The sequence below is a fragment of the Tamandua tetradactyla genome, chromosome 2 (assembly GCF_023851605.1).
Source record: "Tamandua tetradactyla isolate mTamTet1 chromosome 2, mTamTet1.pri, whole genome shotgun sequence".
NCBI lineage: Eukaryota > Metazoa > Chordata > Mammalia > Pilosa > Myrmecophagidae > Tamandua > Tamandua tetradactyla.
In genome coordinates, this window is record NC_135328.1 from 192492487 (window position 1) to 192514478 (window position 21992).

The 21992-nt window shown below is 42.8% G+C and overlaps 1 protein-coding gene across 1 annotated transcript in view; it reads left to right on the forward strand.

Annotated features, from left to right (window-relative positions):
* Positions 1-2573: 2573 nt before the first annotated feature.
* The window catches only part of A3GALT2 (alpha 1,3-galactosyltransferase 2), a 32990-nt gene continuing 13571 nt past the window's right edge, over positions 2574-21992 (forward strand). The window contains exon 1 of the mRNA XM_077150408.1: positions 2574-2704. Within this exon, the coding sequence (XP_077006523.1) occupies positions 2682-2704 (23 nt within the window). The 5' untranslated portion in view covers positions 2574-2681. The remainder of the gene's footprint in view (positions 2705-21992) is intronic.

Here is a 21992-nt window from a genome sequence, read left to right on the forward strand (position 1 = left end):
TCTCCTGTGCTTTTCTCTCCTGAGGATGACCATCTCTAGTTCTAAATGGTGATTACTCACCCACAAGGAGAAGGTGGTCCCTAGGTCGGGAGGGACTGATGCCTTAACAAGATTGCGTATCCTCCACACCTTGCTGGGACCAGGCTGTTCAAGGGTGCCTTAGCAGCTAGTACACACGGGAGAAGCAAATGCAGCCATGGTTATTCACACAGCTGTCCTTTGGGGTAAGAGGGTCCAGAAGCCCCTTAAGCCCTACCCAACATTCCTACCTAGGAGACATGGGGCAGAGCACAAACTCCCACCTCTCAGCTACAGCCTCTGGAACTGCCTACTGTTGAGAATGTCCCTGAGATGGCTATAGTTCATGCACTTTGTGCATTTTCTGAATGCTGATCCAGAAAATGTTTAGGGAAGTCACCGTCTTCCAGGAGGTGACATCTAAGCCTTGACTAAAGGAGGAGAAAGAGCATTCCAGAACGTAAAAGTGCAGACCAGTGAGCTGTGAGCCGTGACTTTTTCTGTCCATGTTGACCGTGTGCCTCCTGTGAACCAGGCCTTGGGCCTGTAGTGGTGAATAAAACAATTGCGTACCCTGCAGCTATCAAAGTGGAAGGGGAAAATCAAGGCAGCTTAGTCTCACCATTCCTTTCCCTTCTAAGGTTATGCCCCTAAACCCAGAATCCCCAATAAAGTTTTTCCTGAAGGTAGTGTTTCTGCTTGTTAAAAAGGCAGGATTTGAGGTCCAGCCCCCAACCTAAAGAATCAAAGAGTGGGGCAAAAGATTAAAAACCAATATGCGTATCTTGATAACTCCTCTCTGGAAAGTCTGTTAAACAGAGCTGGTATCTGGAGGAGAGGATGCAAATATTGGTTAGCTGAGCCCAAAGGGTGGAGCACAGGCCTAGAAAGCAGTGTTGCAGGAGCTAAGGATGGATGGCAGGGTGAGAGGTCTGCCTGTACCCTAAACTGAGGGAGACAGGGAGAAGTCGGAAGGATCCTGGGGTAGAGCGCCTATGTGTAAGTGCAAATCTTGGGGACCCTCAATCAAGGGAGCTCTGTGCTCTGCCACTTACTTGTCCCTCAGCAAAGAAGCGCAAGCACTAGGTGCAGAGGGGGGCACTGGGTGGCCTCTTCTTTCTGGACCTCAATTTTTCCTTTATGGAAGAACAGATGCAGGTGAGGGAGAAAGAGGGCAGTAGAGGTCTTTAGAGAACATGAAAGCCAGATGCCACCTGGGTTTTTTGTGCACAGTGGAGTAGGGAACCAAAACTCCTAAAAGAGGAAATGATGGATTTGAGGAAACTAGCTCAACTAGATCGATAGAGGTCTCGTTTTTCTACTTTGGATGAAAGTCCCCACCCTATTGCATATTTGAAAGGTGTTTCCTTAAACATAATTTATGTTTTCCCCTGTTGGTTAAACCTGTCACCAAGCCAAGGGCTCACGACCATCAGGAAAAAAATCAAGGCAGCTTAGTCTCACCATTGCTTTCTCTTCTAAGGTTATGCCCCTAAACGTAGACTCCCCAGTAAAATTTTTCCTGAAGGTAGGTAGTGTTTCTGCTTGTTAAAAAGACAGGATTTGAGGTCCAGACCCCAACCTGAAGAATCAAAGAGTGGGGCAAAAGATTAAAAACCAAGTTACTCTAGGTCCCTGTACCACCTACCCAAGGCACTGCCAACCCAGTGGGGCACGGCCCTCTGTAGACCCTGAGCAAAACAAGCTCAAAAGGAAAAGCTGCTGCAACTAACAGGTTTTGGGCGGGGCTTGCAAAACAACCCAAAAGGGAGGAGGTAGTAGCTAAAAGGTCTGGGGTATTTTCACACTCTACACAGAATTTCTCAAATCTGCTTGATCATGACCCACAATTAAAAATACTCCCCAGCTTAGTAGAAACACTACTTAAATATCTATATAACTGATAAAAAAAAAAAAAAAACACCTCATGGTATTGTGAAAAAAAAATTCAGTAATACTGTCATTTATAATTAAAAAAAAAAAACTCATAGAACAAAACCTACCCTTCTGTACAATACATTGTTATTTTCTTTTCAGTTCTTTTTCCATCTCATACTTTAAAAACTTTGGTCCCAGTCCCCTAAATTGATTTCATGGCCCTGTAATGTGTCACAACTTGCACTTTTAAAATCACTGCCCAGTGTCAATTGTAATGTTCCACATCCATTATCTTCCTTGGTTCTCACACTGACCTGGGCGACTGGAGAAGGAAAGGTCTTCCGTGACCAATGCTTGAGATCTGACAGGCTCTGTGCAGAACAGGGCTCTCCCTCACTGGCAAACATTATATATAATCTGACCTCTGGCCATTCCCAGCAACCAGAAAACTGAGAAGGGGCTTAAGGACCCCAGGGGAGGAATCAGAATAAAACAGCTCAGAACTTCAGTCAACCAGAGCCGGCCTTACTCAGATCCTCCCTCTTCCAGGTGATTGGTCCCAAGAGGGTTCCCCAGCCCCACCCTACCCTGGGCCCAACTTCCTTCAGCAAGCCCTGCCCCAAGCAGGTCCCTCTCCAGGGAGTTTCGCCCATGCTTCCTTCTGTGGGTGGGTCCTGAGGCGGAGAGGCTGGAGCTGCTTCCTCCAAGAACACCAGGAACCAGTCATTTCTTCCCTGGCTCCAAGCTGAGAGGTCCCTGGCAGGCTCTCCCACCAGCTTCTTCACATGGCTTTCAAGAAGGGACTCTGGTGAGTGGGAATGCTGACAATGGGTGGGAGGAGAGCGTGTGGGGTCTAAGGACTCTGGCGGCCAAAACAGTCTAATCTAGCCTGCTGAGTACCCGCTGAGCCACAAGTTCTTGCGACTGAGAGAACCCGGGGCCCAAGGGGTGGAGAGTCAGTCCACAGGGATGGACAGCGGGTTGGGGGAGACTGAGTCCTAGGAGATCTTGTAATCAGTGAAGAGCTGGTGAGCAAAGGCCCGGTGTGTGCTGGGGCGGGGCGGGGGGGGTGGGGGTTGGAGGCATTCTCCTTGTACCTAGGAGCTTTCTCCATTTCTCCTAGGGGTGACTGTTCAGGATTGAAAATTTGTTCCCACTTAAACCCTACTGACAGCTTTTTACCCCCTAATTGAAAGGGAGAGGATGGGAAGCAGCTTGAGGGACCAGCTTCTGCAGGCAGAGGTAGGGTAGAGGGGATCTTTTTAAAAATATCTGGCCAAGGAAAGTGGAAGAATGGGTCAGAGAGGGGCCTCAGTGGACTAGAGACTCCCTGACTGGAGCATAGGAAGGGGCAGGCAGGGCTGGGGTGTCCCTACCCCAGCTCTGGGCCTCAGGACCCTCCCAGACCTGACAGGGTGAGCTCCCCTGGGCTGCTCAGAACCAGCTCAGCCTGGCTGCCTCGGCTGAGCCCCAGTGCCAAAGACAAGCATCTGCTTGCCCTACCCTGGTCCGGACAGCAGCAGCATGTAAGCAGAGAAAGCCTGGGGTCTACTCCCGCCTCTTCCTGCCCCTACAGCATGGACAGTGCGTCCCTACAATGCCCTGCTAGGGTGACCTGGGTGGGAACCTGCAAGTACCGAGTCTGAGTCTGATCAGGTTTCCAGGAGCCAGAGAGGCCCAGTTGCAGCCAGCTGCCCAGGAGCTCAGCGTGAAGCTGAAGAGAGAGTAGGCAGAGGGAAAGGGGATCCCAGACAGCTCAGCAGCCTGAAGCCTCAGGAAAGACTTCTTGCAGGAGGGACAATGATAGGCAGAGAAAGTGAGGTGCCTTGGGAGGAGCCAAGCCTAGGGGGAATAATACTAACAGTGAACATGGACCCTTGAGAGATGAACTCCAGGGGTGAGCCAGGGCCAGGTCCTAAGGAGTCCCAAAGGCCATTCTAGAGGCCTTGGCTCAGGGGTCAGACTGACCCAGGTTCAAATCTCAGCACCACTGAGACCAGCTGTATGACCCCAAGCAAGTGATTTAATCTTTCTGAGCCTCAGTTTCCTCATTTAGAAGGTGGAGATCGTCATAGCCTTGACTTCAAGGGGTGGCGGGCAAACTTCAGTGAGACAGGCACGTAAAGTGCCTTGGCAGTGTTGTTGGCCAGTGATTACTAATAAAGACTGTAGACTGAATCCTGAAGAGATAGTATTTTAAGCAAAGGAGAAGCACAGTCAGTTTGGGAAAGAGAACGAAGACAAGGAACCCATTCATTGCTTCATTCACTTACTGAACAAATAGTTACTAATACCACCAAGTATAAGGCAGGCCCTGGGATTTGGCACTGAGAACACAAAGTCTAATAAAACAGGAAACTCACAGCCCAGTGGAGGAGACAGTCACATCATACACATTGTTAGGTGCTAGAATAGAGGTTTGGACAAGGAACAGAGGAACATTAACGAGCCAGAGGGATGACAGAGGGGGTGTTAAGGAAGGCTTCTCAGAGGACAAAGCCGGGATTTAAAGAATGGATAGGAGCTTGCCAGGTAGATGATAGGAAAAGAGCAATCTGGGCAAAGAAACAGAGGTGGAAAAGACACAAAGTCATGGCAAGTTTAGGAAGCTTCATGGTGGAGGGTGTTCTAGTTTGCTAGCTGCCGGAATGCAATATACCAGAAATGGAATGGCTTTTTAAAAGGGGAGTTTAGTAAGTTGCTAGTTTACAGCTCTAAGGCCAAGAAAATGTCCCAATTAAAACAAGTCTATGGAAATGTCCAATCAAAGGCATCCAGGGAAAGATACCTTGGTTTAAGAAGGCCGATGAAGTTCAGGGTTTCTCTGTCAAGTGAGAAGGCACATGGCGAACACAATCAGGGCTTCTCTCTCGGCTGGAAGAGCACATAGCAAACATGGCACCATCTGCTAGCTTTCTCTCCTGGCTTCCGGTTTCATGAAGCTCCCTGCGAGGTGTTTTCCTTCTTCGTCTCCAAACGTCGCTGGCTGGTGGACTCTCTGCTTCGTAGTGTTGCAACATTCTCTGTTCTCTCTCTGAATCTCTCATTCTCCAAAATATTTCCTCTTTTATAGGACTCCAATAAACCAATCAAGACCCACCCAAATGGGTGGAGACATGTCATCCCCTAATCCAGTTTAACAACCATTCCTGACTAAATCACATTATCCAGGGAGATGATCTCATTACAGTTTCAAACATACAGCATTGAACAGGGATTATTCTACCTTTATGAAATGGGATTTATAATAAAACATGGCTTTTCTATAGATGATAATTAATACTTTAAAATGTCACCTTATATGTGAGACTAAAGCAAAAAATGTTTATTTGTTACAAAATTTAGATTTTGACTAGAGCATTTCCTAATATAACTCATGTAGATAGTTTGATTGAATGTCATAAGTACTTGGAATCTCAGGTAGCACATGAGATTTTGTTGGTTTGTCCAGAGTGATCCCCCGATGAATCCCAGAATGATTTGATCAGTGACTGGAAAAGTATTTGCAAGCCCCCTTTGGGGAATGGTGAGAGTGGGGAGAAATTCAACTTCCCCAAGTTGAATTCTTGATATTCTCACAAGCAGTGTGGACAACCAAAGCTATATATAGGCTGAGCCCCCACTCTTGGGGTTTGTTCATATGAAACTTAACCCCACAAAGGATAGGTCAAGTCTACTTAAAATTTAGGCCTAAGAGTCACCCCCAAGAGAGCCTCTTTTGTTGCTCAGATGTGGCCTCTCTCTCCAGCCAACACGATGAGCAGTCTCACCACCCTCCCCCTCTCTGCGTGGGACATGACTCCCAGGGGTGTGGACCTTCCTGGCAACGTGGGACAGAGATCCTGGAATGAGCTGAGACTCAGCATCAAGGGATTGAGAAAAACCCTAGAGTGAGCTAAGAATTAACATCAAGGGATTGAGAGAACCTTCTCGACCAAAAGGGGGAAGAGTAAAATGAGACAAAGTGTCAATGGCTGAGAGATTCCAGAGTCGAGAGGTTATCCTGGAGGTTATTCTTACGCATTAAGTAGATATCACCTTGTTGTTCAAGATGTAGTGGGGAGACTGGAGGGAATTGCCTGAAAATGTAGTGCTGTGTTCCAGTAGCCATGTTTCTTGATGATGAGTGAACAATGATATAGCTTTCACAATGTGACTCTGTGAATGTGAAAACCTTGTGTCTGATGCTCCTTTTAGCTACTATATCAACAGAAGAGTAGAACATATGGAATAAAAATAAATAATAGGGGGAACAAATGTTAAAATAAATTCAGTTTGAAATAGTGGTAAATGAAAGCGAGGGGTAAGGGGTATGGTACGTATAGTTTTTTTTTTCTCTATTATCATTTTATTTCTTTTTCTGTTGTCTTTTTATTTCTTTTTCTAAATCGATGCAAATGTACTAAGAAATGATGAATATGCAACTATGTGATGATATTAAGAATCACTGATTATATATGTAGAATGGAATGATATCTAAATGTTTTGTTTGTTAATTTTTTTTAATTAATAAAAAAAGTTAAACAAAACATTTTTTTCTTAGGGGCATACTTCCTTTCAAACCAGCACAGAGGGTAAGGGAGGTGAATTAGGAGATTGTTACAGGAGTTCTAACGAGAATCAATGAAACATGAACAGGGCAGTGCGGTAGAAAAGGAAGCTTCTGGTGCTAGGAAGGAGGTAACAGCAATAGAACCTGGTGATCTAGTGGCTGTAGGAGAGGGAAAAGGGGTCTCCCTTGGGTAACTGGGAGCAGTTATGAACACAGCAGGAAGAAGAGATCTAGGGGAAATGTACAGCGCTGTTCGAGAAGTGCTGTGTTTCAGGTCTCTGTGGGACACGCAGGTGGATGAGAACCGTTAACTGAGTCCAAATGACAAGAAGGACGAGCTGTGCAAAAAGAAGCAAGAAGACCAAGTGGCTGGAGTACGGGGGGCCAAGCGCAACAGCTAACGGGATGAGGCGGGAGAGGTCAGCAGGGGCCAGAGACACAGCTCAGCAGGCCAGAGTCCAAGGCGGGAGCCTTATTCTAATAGCAGTAAGAAGTCACTGGCAGATATTGAAGAGGGGTGAGTATGGTCTACATTACGTTTTCAAAAGATCATCCTGCAGAATGCATTGTTGGGGTGGGGGCAGGAGTCACGAGGGGGCCTATAACAGTTATCCGACTGAGAGCGAGTGGTTGGGGCTGTCTGTGAGCTATCGCTCACAGGATTTGCTGGTGGCTGGATGAAGGCAGTGAGGGGCAGTGACTCAAGGAGGACTCGTGGGTCTTCATCTGAGAAATGGAGAGACCTGAGTGGGGAGCAGGTTTCAGCGGAAAATCAAGAGTTCCTTTTCTGCCATGAAAACTTGAAATGCTTCAAAGACATCCAAAGGGAGAGATCAGGGACCCCAACACCTTCAGGTGCTGTCACGATGTGCAGATCCTTCCTACCAGAGGCTCTGGGCAGTGATGCTGCCCCATTTGCAGGAGGAGACAGGATAGAGGGGGACCAGAAATAAGAGGAAGCTGATGAGCCTGAAGAAACAGACATCCTTTTCTTCCTGTACACGGCAAAAGTACACATGCTCATTGTACCAAAGTCGGATATTAGAGAAGGGTATCCAGTAGAGCTGAAATTTGACCTCTTCCTCCAGTTGTTATGATTCAAAAGTTTAGTCCTTGCTCGAAGCACACGGAATCAATCCGTAGATGCTGGGATTTTTGAGAAGACAGAGTTTATTGCTAAGCACTAAGCAAGGAGAGCGGAAGGCCTGTGGGCATACATCTATCTCCCCAACTGGAGGAACTTTCAGTGTTTTATAGCATTCAAACAAAGGCAGGTAGGCTTGGAATGATAAGCAAGGTGGACAGTTCTGGGCTGACTCGTGTTATTTCATTAATAATCATTAAGGGAGCTCTGTGCAGAGCACCAGATTTCAGGGGGCTACATGCAAAAGCACCCACTTCAAGGTTGCAAAACAAGATAAGGGGACACCTTCGGGGAATGGTGAGAACGGGGAGAAATTCAACTTCCCCAAGTTGAATTCTTGATATTCTCACAAGCAGTGTGGACAACTAAAGCTATATATAGGCTGAGCCCCCACTCTTGGGGTTTGTTCATATGAAACTTAATCCCACAAAGGATAGGTCAAGTCTACTTAAAATTTAGGCCTAAGAGTCACCCCCAAGAGAGCCTCTTTTGTTGCTCAGATGTGGCCTCTCTCCAGCCCACACGACAAGCAGTCTTACCACCCTCCCCCTGTCTACATGGGACATGACTCCCAGGCGTGTGGAACTTCCTGGCAACGTGGGACAGAAATCCTAGAATGAGCTGAGACTCAGCATCAAGGGATTGAGAAAACCTTCTCGACCAAAAGGGGGAAGAGTGAAATGAGACAAAGTATCAATGGCTGAGAGATTCCAAACAGAGTGGAGAGGTTATCCTGGAGGTTATTCTTGCACATTAAGTAGATACCACCTTGTTATTCAAGATGTAATGGAGAAGCTGGAGGGAACTGCCTGAAAATGTAGAGCTGTGTTCCAGTAGCCATGTTTCTTGAGGATGGTTGAATAATGATAGAGCTTTCACAATGTGACTGTGTGATTGTGAAAACCTTGTGTCTGATGCTCCTTTTATCTACCTTGTCAACAGACGAGTAGAACATATGGAATAAAAATAAGTAATAGGGGGAAAATGTTAAAATAAATTTAGTTTGAAATGCTAATGAAAGCGAGGGGTAAGGGGTATGGTATGTATAATTTTTTTTTTCCATTTTCATTTTATTTCTTTTTCTATTGTCTTTTTATTTCTTTCTGAATTGATGCAAATGTTCTAAGAAATGAAGAATATGCAACTAAGTGATGATATTGTGAATTACTGATTATATATGTTAATGCTTTAGTTTGTTTGTTAAATTTTTCTTAATTAATAATAAAAAAAAAAAAGATAAGGGGACATAAGTGGTGCCGGTCACGGGTTGTTTTGTTACTGTCTTACGGGGTAAAGATCATACAGTTTCAAAACATAGCATCAGCATTAAAGAAACACAGCACATTAAAAGTTATGGATATTGCTTCTAGCTGCATTACAGTTTATCAGAAGGTTAGATAGCATTTAGATGATTCAGTAGCTATTTTGTTGGTGCTCTGTAACAATCCTCCCTTTTGTTTATCCATTTCCCAATTCTGAGGGATATCTGGGCAAAGAACCCTCTAATTTCTTCATGCTAGAAAGGGGCATAGATGTTATGGGGCAGAGGAACGGAATTACTTTGTTTGCAGTTGAAGGTATTGGGAAGTTCCTGGTCATCCTTGGAGGGACTGGTTTTCCTGAGTTTTGGTGCTTAACTAGTGTGGGAATAAATCAGGAGGCTTTAAGTTTCTGAAAAATAACTTGGTAAGTAAATTGAAAACAAGTTTAAATAAAAGAAGTAGAAGGATTATGGCTAGGGGATTTACAAGTGAATATAATCATGTCATACTGGGGAAATAACTTTTCGTAGACTCCCAGATAGAGTTCAAGATATTGATCTCACGTAGCTATGTGGCTTGCTTATGATGTCCAGAAATCCTCAGGGGTCTTAGGAGCAAATTTTGCTTGAGGCTTTGCATACTGTGACAGTTTGTGGTATCTGGCTGAGACCTGCATAAGAGTAACCTCTAGAATGACTTCCCAACTTATTTGAAATTTCTTAGCTATAGAAACATTATTGATTTCTTGTAACATTTCCCCCTTTCTGAGCTCTCTCTCAGAAAGTATTGCTGATTAACATTTGGTATTAGTCCCACAGCACCAGGGAGGCTCATCCTGGGAGTCACATCCCACTTAGGGGGAAGGTAGTGACCTTATTTGTAGAATTTGGCTTAGAGAGAGACCACACTGAGTAACAAGGAGGTTTCCTGGGGATGACTCTTAGGCATTAGCTATAAATAGAAATAAGGTTTATAAGTGCAAGCTTGAAGATAGATGGCTTGGTTCATTAGTGTATTTCTTTTTATGAGACAAGGTTCATATATTTTAGAATTAATTTCGATAGGTTTTCTTGGTATAAATTTAAATGAGGATAGTTTGCTTTCTAACAGGAGCGATTTAGATTTAGGACTTACAAAGTTTTTTTTAATAAAGTTTTTTAATTACAGTTCCAATAAACTTGAGAAAATAGCAGGATGTCCTAGGGGTGGGAAGTTTTACAGTTCTATGATTTTCTTCCCTAGTCCTTCAAGGGACTTTGCAAATACTTTTTCATTTAATGGCCAAACTATTTTGAAATACATCAAGGTATTAAAACAACCTGCACAGAATACTAAGATCTCATTTCTTATTTTAGGTCCTATGTTAAATAAAGCCAAGTTGGGGGTGCAAGGGTAATCAGTGGTAGAATTCTTGCCTGCCATGCGGGAGACCTTGGGTTTCATTCCCAGTCAATGCACTTCCCTTCACCAAAAATCAAACAAACAAAAAACCAACAAATGGTGCTACAATAACGGTATACTCACATGGAAAATAATGAAATGTGACCTCACCATATTCCATAAAAAAAAAATGAAATAAAATAAAGCTGAGTTAGGTTGTTCAAATTAACTGACTAAGTTAAAACAGATAGTGTGCCATAGAAAATCAGATTTTGGGTGAAAGAAATCACTTTTCCTTGGTTTCATATAGAAATTAAAGTTTTAAAGTACAGATAATATTATTCTTTACCTTGTATTCAGATTCGCTTTAATTTTAATCAGATTGGTCTTATTTATATTCTTAATTGAAGTTTTGCTCCCTTTTTTGGTTTCTTGAACAGTTGCTCTATTGAGTCAGGGGTTCTCGTTTGTTTGTTTGTTTTATTAATGCTGCTTCTTCAGCACCACCAGAGCTGGAGAACTCTGAGTTTCAGATTGTCACACAGATTCCCAAAGTTCCAGGGAATTACCAGGTTACACACAAAAAGGAAAATATCTCAGAATTTAGAAATAACACTAAAGCCCAGAAACAAATGTGACTGCTGCAAGAGCTTACAATTTACATCCCAATTTCTTTATGAGTATTTTCTAAATGAAGTGATTTCTAGAAGTAAAAATATTTGACACTTAACTTATATTGAGGTTACTGATTAAGTTTCTTCTTCTTTCAATTTTACATTTTTACGATGGTTATGTTAATTAACAAATAGAATATAATTTATAGACTTGCCTTGTTTTCTTTTTAAAGTCCCATTTTGCTGAAGATGCTGCTCTGACCTGTAGCTGGGTGTATTAGTTAGGGTTCTCTAGAGAAACAGAACCAACAGGGAACACTTGCAAATATAAAATTTATGAAAGTGTCTCACGTGACCATAGGAACGCAGAGTCCAAAATCCACAGGGCAGGCTGCTAAGCCGATGACTCCAATGGATGGCCTGGACGAACTCCACAGGAGAGGCTCACCAGCCAAAGCAGGAATGCAACCTGTCTCCTCTGAGTCCTCCTTAAAAGGCTTCCCATGATTGGATTTAGCATCACTAATTGCAGAAGACACTCCCCTTTGGCTGATTACAAATGGAATCAGCTGTGGATGTAGCTGACCGTGATCATGACCTAATCCTATGAAATGTCCTCATTGCAACAGACAGGCCAGCGCTTGCCCAATCAGATGAACAGGTACCACAACTTGGCCAAGTTGACACCTGTCCCTAACCATGACAGTCCACCCCTTGTCAACTTGGCACATATATATATATGTATATCACCTTAGACCATACTTAATTTCCAAATGGAAACAAATAAGCGCACATTTTTTTTTTCCTGACAATACTCAACTGTCCTGCATATAACTGGAAACACATTAAATCTCTCCAGAATAGCGTACAAACCCTTGGGCAACATTCATTCTTAAACTTGATATCTTACAACTTAAATAGTATAACACAAACAAAACAGCATTACAGTCCTCGTTTCTGTAACTGATCACGTGGTCGAAGTTCATATTTATCACTACCTTCTTCCACTACCCATTCCATGTTCCCTTTCCCCTCAGCAAGCACTTCAGCTGGCCGTGGTTCTTTGCCTGGTGGGGTGACCCAAACCTTCATTCCTGAAGTCTCAGAGCCATTAGTGGTCCTGCCTGGATTGTGTTGTTGCAGTTTTCCATTGATTTTAATCACAGGGCATGGTAGTACTAATAGACGCCCCAGGGGATCTCCTATATTCCAAGAAAACTCTTCTTTACCTCCATTATGTAGTTGCAGTCCTACTTCCTTCTGATAGTCAGGGTCAATTACCCCAGACAATAATGTAATTCCCTTCTTGGTGTGTTGATCCAGAGGCATAAGTAGCCCAAAGTGGCCAGGTGGCAATCTTAACTTCCAGTTCAGTGGTATCACTATTGTTTCTCCTGGAGAAAGCACACCCTGTTTTGGAACTAAAACCTGTAGACCAGCAGAACTCAGGGTAGCAGGGACAGGAAGCAAAAATTTTCCTAGTGGATCACTAGGAGTAATAGTGAGTGGCACCACACCCATTTCCACCCCTTGGTTCCTGGACCCATGGATCCTGGCTATGGGAGAAACAGCACCATACAGTGGACGCTGATTCAGAGCATACACAGCTTCCTGGAGAACATTACCCCAGCCTTTCAAGTTTTTGCCACCTAGTTGGCACCGTAATTGAGTTTTCAAAAGGCCATTCCACCGTTCTATCAATCCAGCAGCTTCTGGATGATGGGGAACATGGTAAGACCAGAGAATTCCATGAGCATGTGCCCATTCTCGCACTTCATTTGCTGTGAAGTGTGTTCCTTGATCCGAAGCAATGCTATGTGGAATACCATGACGATGGATAAGGCATTCTGTAAGCCCACGGATAGTAGTTTTGGCAGAAGCATTGCGTGCAGGGAAAGCAAACCCATATCCAGAGTATGTGTCTATTCCAGTTAGAACAAATCGCTGCCCCTCCCATGAAGGGAGTGGTCCAATGTAATCAACCTGCCACCATGTAGCTGGCTGGTCACCTCGGGGAATGGTGCCATATCGGGGGCTGAGTGTGGGTCTCTGCTGCTGGCAGATTGGGCACTCAGCAGTGGCTGTAGCCAGGTCAGCCTTGGTGAGTGGAAGTCCATGTTGCTGAGCCCATGCATAACCTCCATCCCTACCACCATGACCACTTTGTTCATGAGCCCATTGGGCAATAACAGGAGTTGCTGGGGAAAGAGGCTGACTGGTATCCACAGAACGGGTCATCTTATCCACTTGATTATTAAAACCTTCCTCTGCTGAAGTCACCCTCTGGTGTGCATTCACATGGGACACAAATATCTTCATGTTTTTAGCCCACTCAGAAAGGTCTATCCACATACTTCTTCCCCAGACCTCTTTGTCACCAATTTTCCAATTATGGTCTTTCCAAGTCCCTGACCATCCAGCCAAACCATTAGCAACAGCCCATGAGTCAGTATACAAACGCACCTCTGGCCAGTTTTCCTTCCAAGCAAAATGAACAACCAGGTGCACTGCTCGAAGTTCTGCCCACTGGGAGGATTTCCCCTCACCACTGTCCTTCAAGGACACCCCAGAAAGGGGTTGTAATGCTGCAGCTGTCCACTTTCGGGTGGTACCTGCATATTGTGCTGAACCATCTGTAAACCAGGCCCGAGTTTTCTCTTCCTCAGTCAATTCACTGTAAGGAACTCCCCAAGAGGCCATAGCTCTGGTCTGGGAAAGAGAAGGTAATGTGGCAGCAGGAGTGGAAACCATGGGCATTTGTGCCACTTCTTCATGTAACTTACTTGTGCCTTCAGGACCTGCTCTGGCTCTATCTCGTATATACCATTTCCACTTTACAATAGAGTGTTGCTGTGCACGTCCAACTTTATGGCTTGGTGGATCAGACAACACCCAACTCATGATAGGCAACTCAGGTCTCATGGTAACTTGGTGGCCCATGGTTAAGCGTTCAGTCTCTACTAAGGCCCAGTAGCAGGCCAAAAGCTGTTTCTCAAAAGGAGAGTAGTTATCTGCAGCAGATGGTAAGGCTTTGCTCCAAAATCCTAAGGGTCTGCGTTGTGATTCTCCTATAGGGGCCTGCCAAAGGCTCCAGACAGCATCTCTATTTGCCACTGACACTTCCAGCACCATTGGATCTGCTGGATCATATGGCCCAAGTGGCAGAGCAGCTTGCACAGCAGCCTGGACCTGTCGCAGAGCCTCCTCTTGTTCAGGTCCCCACTCAAAATTAGCAGCTTTTCTGGTCACTCGATAAATGGGCCGGAGTAGCATACCCAAATGAGGAATATGTTGTCGCCAAAATCCAAAAAGACCCACTAGGCGTTGTGCCTCTTTTTTGGTTGTGGGAGGGGCCAGATGCAGCAATTTATCCTTCACCTTAGAAGGGATATCTCGACATGCCCCACACCACTGGACACCTAGAAATTTTACTGAGGTGGAAGGCCCCTGTATTTTTGTTGGATTTATCTCCCATCCTCTGACACGCAAATGCCTTACCAGTAAATCTAGAGTAGTTGCTACTTCTTGCTCACTAGGTCCAATCAACATGATATCATCAATATAATGGACCAGTGTGATGTCTTGTGGGAGGGAGAAACGATCCAGGTCTCTGCGAACAAGATTATGACATAGGGCTGGAGAGTTGATATACCCCTGAGGTAGGACAGTGAAAGTATATTGCTGACCTTGCCAGCTGAAAGCAAACTGTTTCTGGTGGTCCTTACTAATAGCTATTGAGAAAAAAGCATTTGCCAGATCAATAGCTGCATACCAGGTACCAGGGGATGTATTGATTTGCTCAAGCAATGATACTACATCTGGAACAGCAGCTGCAATTGGAGTTACCACCTGGTTGAGTTTACAATAATCCACTGTCATTCTCCAAGACCCATCTGTTTTCTGCACAGGCCAAATAGGAGAGTTGAATGGGGATGTGGTGGGAATCACCACCCCTGCATCTTTCAAGTCCTTAAGAGTGGCAGTAATCTCTGCAATCCCTCCAGGAATATGGTATTGCTTTTGATTTACTATTTTGCTTGGTAGGGGCAGTTCTAGTGGCTTCCACTTGGCCTTTCCCACCAGAATAGCCCTCACTGCACGAGTTAGAGAACCAACGTGGGGATTCTGCCAGTTGCTCAGTATGTCTATGCCAATTATACATTCCGGAACTGGGGAAATAACTACAGGATGGGTCCGGGGGCCCACTGGACCCACTGTGAGATGGACCTGAGCTAAAACTCCATTGATCACCTGGCCTCCATAAGCCCCCACTCTGACTGGTGGTCCAAGAGTGACGTTTTGGGTCCCCTGGAATTAATGTCACTTCTGAACCAGTGTCTAATAATCCCCGAAATATCTGATCATTTCCTTTTCCCCAATGCACAGTTACCCTGGTAAAAGGCCGTCGGTCTCCTTGGGGAAGACTTAGAGGAAGGTTAACAGTATAAATTTGTGGCAGTGTAACAGGTTTCTCCCCCATAGGGACCTGGCCTCCCCTTCATTCAAGGGGCTCAGGGTCTGTAAACTGTTTCAAGTCTGGAAATTGGTTAAGGGGCCGTGACTCTGTGTTTTTGTAATTCAGGTTAGACTTCTGTTCCCTTGACCTAGAACTCTTTTGTTTATACAGCTCCAACAAGAATTTAGTAGGCTGCCCTTCTATTGTATTTCTAGGCACCCCATGATTTACTAGCCAATGCCACAAATCTCTGCGTGTCATATAATTTTGATGCCTCCTTTGAGTTTGTTGTCTATTATAATACCCACGTCTACCCTGTCTTTGGTGATTAAGTGCTGCCACCTGGCTTCTGCCAACTCGGGATCCTGTCATCCCCATTGTGTTTAAGGATTCCAGCTCAGTGACAGCAGTTCCTACAGTAATATCTGACCTACAGAGAAGTGCAACCACAGAGCTCTTGAGGGATGATGGTGCTAGTCTCACAAATTTATTTCTCACTGTTCTGGTAAAAGGTGCATCCTCTGGACATTCCTGGGGTGTAAGAGCAGGCTTTGCATGATAAATCCACTCTAACATCCCAATCTCTCTAAGCCTCTGGATCCCCTCATCTACATTATACCAGGGCAGTTCTGGCATTTCAACCTCAGGTAATGTTGGCCACCTTTTGATCCATGTTTCAACCAACCACCCAAACAAGCTGTTAACACCTTTTCTAACTGCTCGAGCTATAACATTGAATGCAGAATCTCTGCTTAGTGGGCCCATATCAATAAATTCAGCCTGATCCAGCCTTATATTCCTCCCACTATTATCCCACACTCTTAAGATCCATTGCCACACATATTCCCCTGATTTCTGTCTATATAAATTGGAAAACTCACACAGTTCTTTTGGAGTATAACGTACCTCCTCATGTGTGATACTTTGTACCTCACCTTTAGGGGCCTGTTGGGACTTTAGTCTAGTTATAGGTCTAGAAGAAATGAGGGGTGGTGGGGGTGGGTCATGAAAAGAATTAGAAATATCTTCCAAGCCATTTGCTTCAGGGCTTTCATTTGCAGTTTCATCTGGTGAAACAGGATTAATAACTCTAGGGCTAATCCCTTCAGGAGGAGGTTGGGTGGCCAATTCTTCAAGGCAGGCTGGAGGTGGGGCGGCTATGTCCTCAGGGCAGACTATTACAGGGTTATCTAGAGAAGACTCAGCATGGCCTAGGGTTTCAACCTCACCCCCAACATCATTATCAATCCATATGTCACCATCCCATTTTTCAGGGTCCCACTCCTTTCCAATCAATGCCCTCACTTTAACGGCAGACACCATGCAAGACTGAGATTTCAGTTTACGTTGTAAAGTTGCTACTCTTAACAATAAGATTCTGAGTCTGATTTTCAGAGATCTCAAGTCTACGGCTACAGGAAATAAAATTTTCCTTCAGGATACTCATAGAAACCTCTACATCTTTCAGACGGCACTTAAGCTTCTTGTTTGAAGCCTTAAGCCCATCCCTTTCACCCTTTAATGTAGACAGTGTATCTAACAAGAACCAACCAACATCTCTATAACTCTTATTCCTACAAAACTCTGTAAAGGTGTCAAAAACATTATCCCCCAGAGTCTGGCTTCATACAAGCGAAGCATTAGGAGAATCGAATGATGATATTTTGACTATCTCCTTTGCCAACTCAGTCCATGGATTGGGAGTGTCATTCTGATTACGGGACTCAGAGTCCTTAGTGTCTCTGAGCCCAGTCAGAGTAGAAAACCATTCATAAAAACCCATTTTTAAGATTCTGTTCCTTAAGAACCACTCCCGGTACCAAGATGTATTAGTTAGGGTTCTCTAGAGAAACAGAACCAACAGGGAACACTTGCAAATATAAAATTTATGAAAGTGTCTCACGTGACCGTAGGAATGCAGAGTCCAAAATCCACAGGGCAGGCTGCGAAGCCGATGACTCCAATGGATGGCCTGGACGAACTCCACAGGAGAGGCTCACCAGCCAAAGCAGGAATGCAACCTGTCTCCTCTGAGTCCTCCTTAAAAGGCTTCCCATGATTGGATTTAGCATCACTAATTGCAGAAGACACTCCCCTTTGGCTGATTACAAATGGAATCAGCTGTGGATGTAGCTGACGTTATCATGACCTAATCCTATGAAAGGTCCTCATTGCAACAGACAGGCCAGCGCTTGCCCAATCAGATGAACAGGTACCACAACTTGGCCAAGTTGACACCTGTCCCTAACCATGACACTGGGATTGCAAGCACTTTCAGAGACGTGTCAGAGTAAAAAAAGTAACTGATAAAGAAATTTGGCTGTTTTTGTGACATATAACATTTTTTAAATAATTACAACTATGACTAAAAATATTGTTGTCTAATATCATCTATATCAATATCAGGACATAACATGGACTGTGAGAACAGTGTTAAGCCTCTAGGAATTTCATATAATCTTTAAATATTTATATGAACAATATTTCATCAATACAAATTCAACTATCAGAACGTTAGAAATCCTTTTTAATTTGACATTTCTTATACAATTAATAACATATTAAATGAACTTGACTATTTTGAGCACCTCTTTTTTTAAATTTTTATTAATAAAAACAGTCAACATACAATACGAACATTCTTTTTTTTATCACATAGCTGTATATTCATCATCATGATCAGTTCTTAGAACATTTGGATCAATTCAGAAAAAGAAATAAAAAGAAAACAGAAAAAAAATTCATACATACCATACACCTTACCCCTCTCTTTCATTGATCACTAGCATTTCAATCTGCTAAATTTATTTTAACATTTGTTCCCTCTATTATTTATTTATTTTTAATCCATATGTTTTATTCATCTGTCCATAAGATACATAAAAGAAGCATCAGACACAAGGTTTTCACAATCACACAGAAAAAAACTTTATAATCTCTTGTTAAAATATATCAATACTCCAATAAAACTTTGTCATTTGAATAGAGAGAAAATTAAATTTTAGTTTTGCATCAGTATATTATTTGATATGAAGGCTTTTAAAAAACTTTATAGATAGACCTATCAATTCATACCCACCTTTGACCACAAGAAATAAATTTCCTTTTCCATTAAATTTTTGCAACTTTATTTACTCAGATCTTGTCATATATTTTTTCTTTCTCATTTTGTAACAATCAGCCATTTTATTTTAGGACAAATTACTCTTTATTCCTTAATAAAAAACACATCCTAAAACAGACACACACATATGCAAAAAAAAAACAACACATCTTTTATATTTAAATTGCAAAATGATTTTGGGAACTGTCCTCAAGCGAACATCCTACAACATACTGTCAAAATCAGATTTGTCAGAATAATGACTTAATTTGGTTAAATGGAAACAATGTTTTTCTTTATTTAAAAAACTTAGTAGATGCAATAATACTAGCTCATTAGATTAGTAAATCTGTATACATTTAGGGAGAACATACTTAGGTAAAAACAATACTATATGCATGTATTATACTTAGCTCACAGGGAAAAGTTTTCAGAAATAGCGCTTTCTTCAGGTTACTATTTTACCTTTTTCAGTGAAACACTGTGTTATGAAACACAAGGATACATCTGGAATAGTTTTCTGAAGATAAGTAAGGGGGACTCCCAAATCATGATTTAATTGTAAGTTTATAAAAGCAGCGAGCGTTCTTCTGCTTTTTAATTTGGAATAGATTTGTCAGGTTTAACGGTTACTAAACAACACAATTCTGTTAATGTGGCTATCCAGTTCTAATCAGAATTAGGTTTTTTTATTAATATTTCTTGTTCTTTCTAAATAATATAGTGAAACAGTGCAAATGAAACTACGAAAACATGTTTTACAAAAGCAGGTTTGACCAAAAAGTTAAAACACCTCAGTCAATGCACTTTTGAAACAGAAATATACAATTATACTGTCTCTCTAAAAAATCCAATGCATTGATATGAATGAATTTTGAAACCTATGAAGGTATTTTGTCTCTAGAGTTCTGTTAAATCTTTATTAAGTATACATATGAATTTAATTTATACAAAACTTGGAAAGAAATATTTTTTTAATGAGCTACCTTTATTTATGAGAACATAAGTAATAAGCACTAAGATATTTATTTTAGATTATGCTCTATTCCTATTACAAAATTATCTGAATGCAGTATATTAACTTAGAGGGCTCAGAGTATTGGGGTAGGGGGTGCTATTACTTTCAGGAAGGTTTAAGGAGTTTTTCCCATTAGTGCTAGTACAGGTAATCACAAGTTCTAGTGCCCTGAAACTGGGTGCCTGGAGGAGTTACTGGGGCTTATTTAGCTGCAGTTTTAGCTCAAGAGGATCTTTTTTTGTGGTTTTTTCCAAAGTACTATCTAGATTTCTGCATGATCTTCATTAGTAGTCCTGTAAATTAATTGGCAAAAGTCTGAGTATCCAGGCTCAAAAGTCTGAATGATAAGACTGAGTTCTTTGCAAGACCCACTAAGTCTTCAGCAGGATTTGGGAAATCTTATCATTGTAGAAGGGGACTTAGGTTAAGCCAAGACATAGAGAGAGAAGACAGTAGGATTTCAAAGACCACCAGAAGCTCAGCTTTCCCAATTTCTGGGATTCTAGGAATAATATATGCATATGAGTTTATTTATCTTCAAGAAATTTAAGAATTTTTTTATTTGTTACTTTGTTATTACCATCTGGAGGTAGGAAAGTGCACATCAAACAAATACACAGGCACCAACAGAAAGTTAGATATAAAACACAGAAACATAAAGCATATATCATTCACTATTTTGGGTGCATACGTGGTTTAGTGGTAGAATGCTCGCCTTCCATGTGGGAGACCTGGGTTCAATTACCGGACCATGCACCCACCCCGCCCCCCAGGAAAAAAAAATATATATATATATATATAATTCACTAGTTTGAACCATAATTTTGCAATTTTTTTTTTTTGCAAATTCTTCTGATACAAAGAAAGACATAAGATCATATGTATGGGATTGCATCCTATTTTTCTTCTTCATGATAATACAAGTCTAATTGTTATAGTATTTTTCATTATAGAACCATTCTCAGGCCATTTCTTTCTTGATTTTAAATCATATTGAGGCTGAGAAGTTTTGCACAGAAACATCATTGTTTTTTTTCTTTTCCTAGGTTCATATTTAAATGTTGACCACTTATCAAGAACACATTTTAGGGGGCTGCAGCCATAGCTGGTAGTACTGATAACAGTCCCCACAGTTATAATTTCCCTTTTCGGCACCTGAACTAAAGACCTTCTACACTTCAAACTGGTAAAAGAAAGGAAAGCAGAGTGGGACTCGCACCCACAACCACCAGTGTGAGCACTTCAGTGACCGACTCTCATATGCCTGGGACCCACGCCCAGTGTTTCCCCGTCAGGACCACGCTGGGCCAAGGTGGGACTCTAATCCACAATCTCGACCCAGTAACTGAAAACCAGAGCAGGTCATGTAAGAGCTGGTACTTTAACAAAGTCACTCACCCAGAAGACGTCTGCTCCTGGGACTGTTTTTCTCCTCAACATTGAACCACCACTGGGATCAGCAATGACAACAGAGATGGAGTTGAGTCACCCCACCAAGCCTCTAGACAAAGGAGTCTGGGGGGCCACTTAGGGTCAGCAGCTGACACTCACCGTCTTGTGTGGGGTGGCGGACTCCTTGGGGGGGGGGAGCAGTTTCAGAGACCCGGCCCCCCACTGAGCGCCAAGCTGTTGCAGCTCAAAAGTGAGTCCTCGCCCAATGCACACAGGATCCATCAGTAGATGCCGGGATCTTGAGAAGACAGAGTTTATTGCTAAACACTAAGCAAGGAAATCAGAAGATCTGTGGGCCATGCAACTGTCTCCCCAACCTGGAGGAACGTTCAGTGTTTCACAGCGTTCACACAGGGCAGCAGGCTTAGGATAATGTGCAAGGTGGACAGTTCTGGGCTGATTGATGTTACTTCATTAATAATCATTAAGGAGCACCAGACGTCAGGGGGCCACATGCAAAGGCACCCAACTTCAAGGCTGCAAAACAAGATAAGGGGACATAAGTGGGGCTGGTCATGAGTTGTTACTGTCCAGTTACGGGGTAAAGACCATACAGTTTCGAAACATAGCATCAGCATTAAGGGAACAAGGCATCGGGGTTACAGTTCGGTGAGTAAAAACAGTTATGGATAATTGCTTCTGGCTACATTGCAACATATTAGAAGGTTAGAAAGCATTGAGATAATGATTCAGGAACTATATTTTCCAGGGCGCCATGACACAGTCTCAGCCTTCCGCTAACCGTCTGCTATGTCTCCTTCGAAAGCCATGCTGCCCGATAACCGTGGCCACCAGCCACCGGTGGCAACCGCGCACCTGAAATGTGACTCATTCCAGCTAGGCTGTGCTGTTGGTCTAAAACACTGGATTTCAAACACTTAGCATAAAACCAAAAATGTAAACTGTCTCAACAATTTTTATATTAGTGCATGTTGAGATGGTATTTGAGATTTCCTGGGTTCAGTTCAAATACTATTAAAATCAATTTCACCTGCTTCTTTCCCCTTTTTTAATTTTTTTATTTTGATTTTTTTTCTTTTTTTAAACATTTTTATTGAGATATCTTCACACACATACAGTCCATCCATAGTATGCAAATCAGTGGCTCACAATAT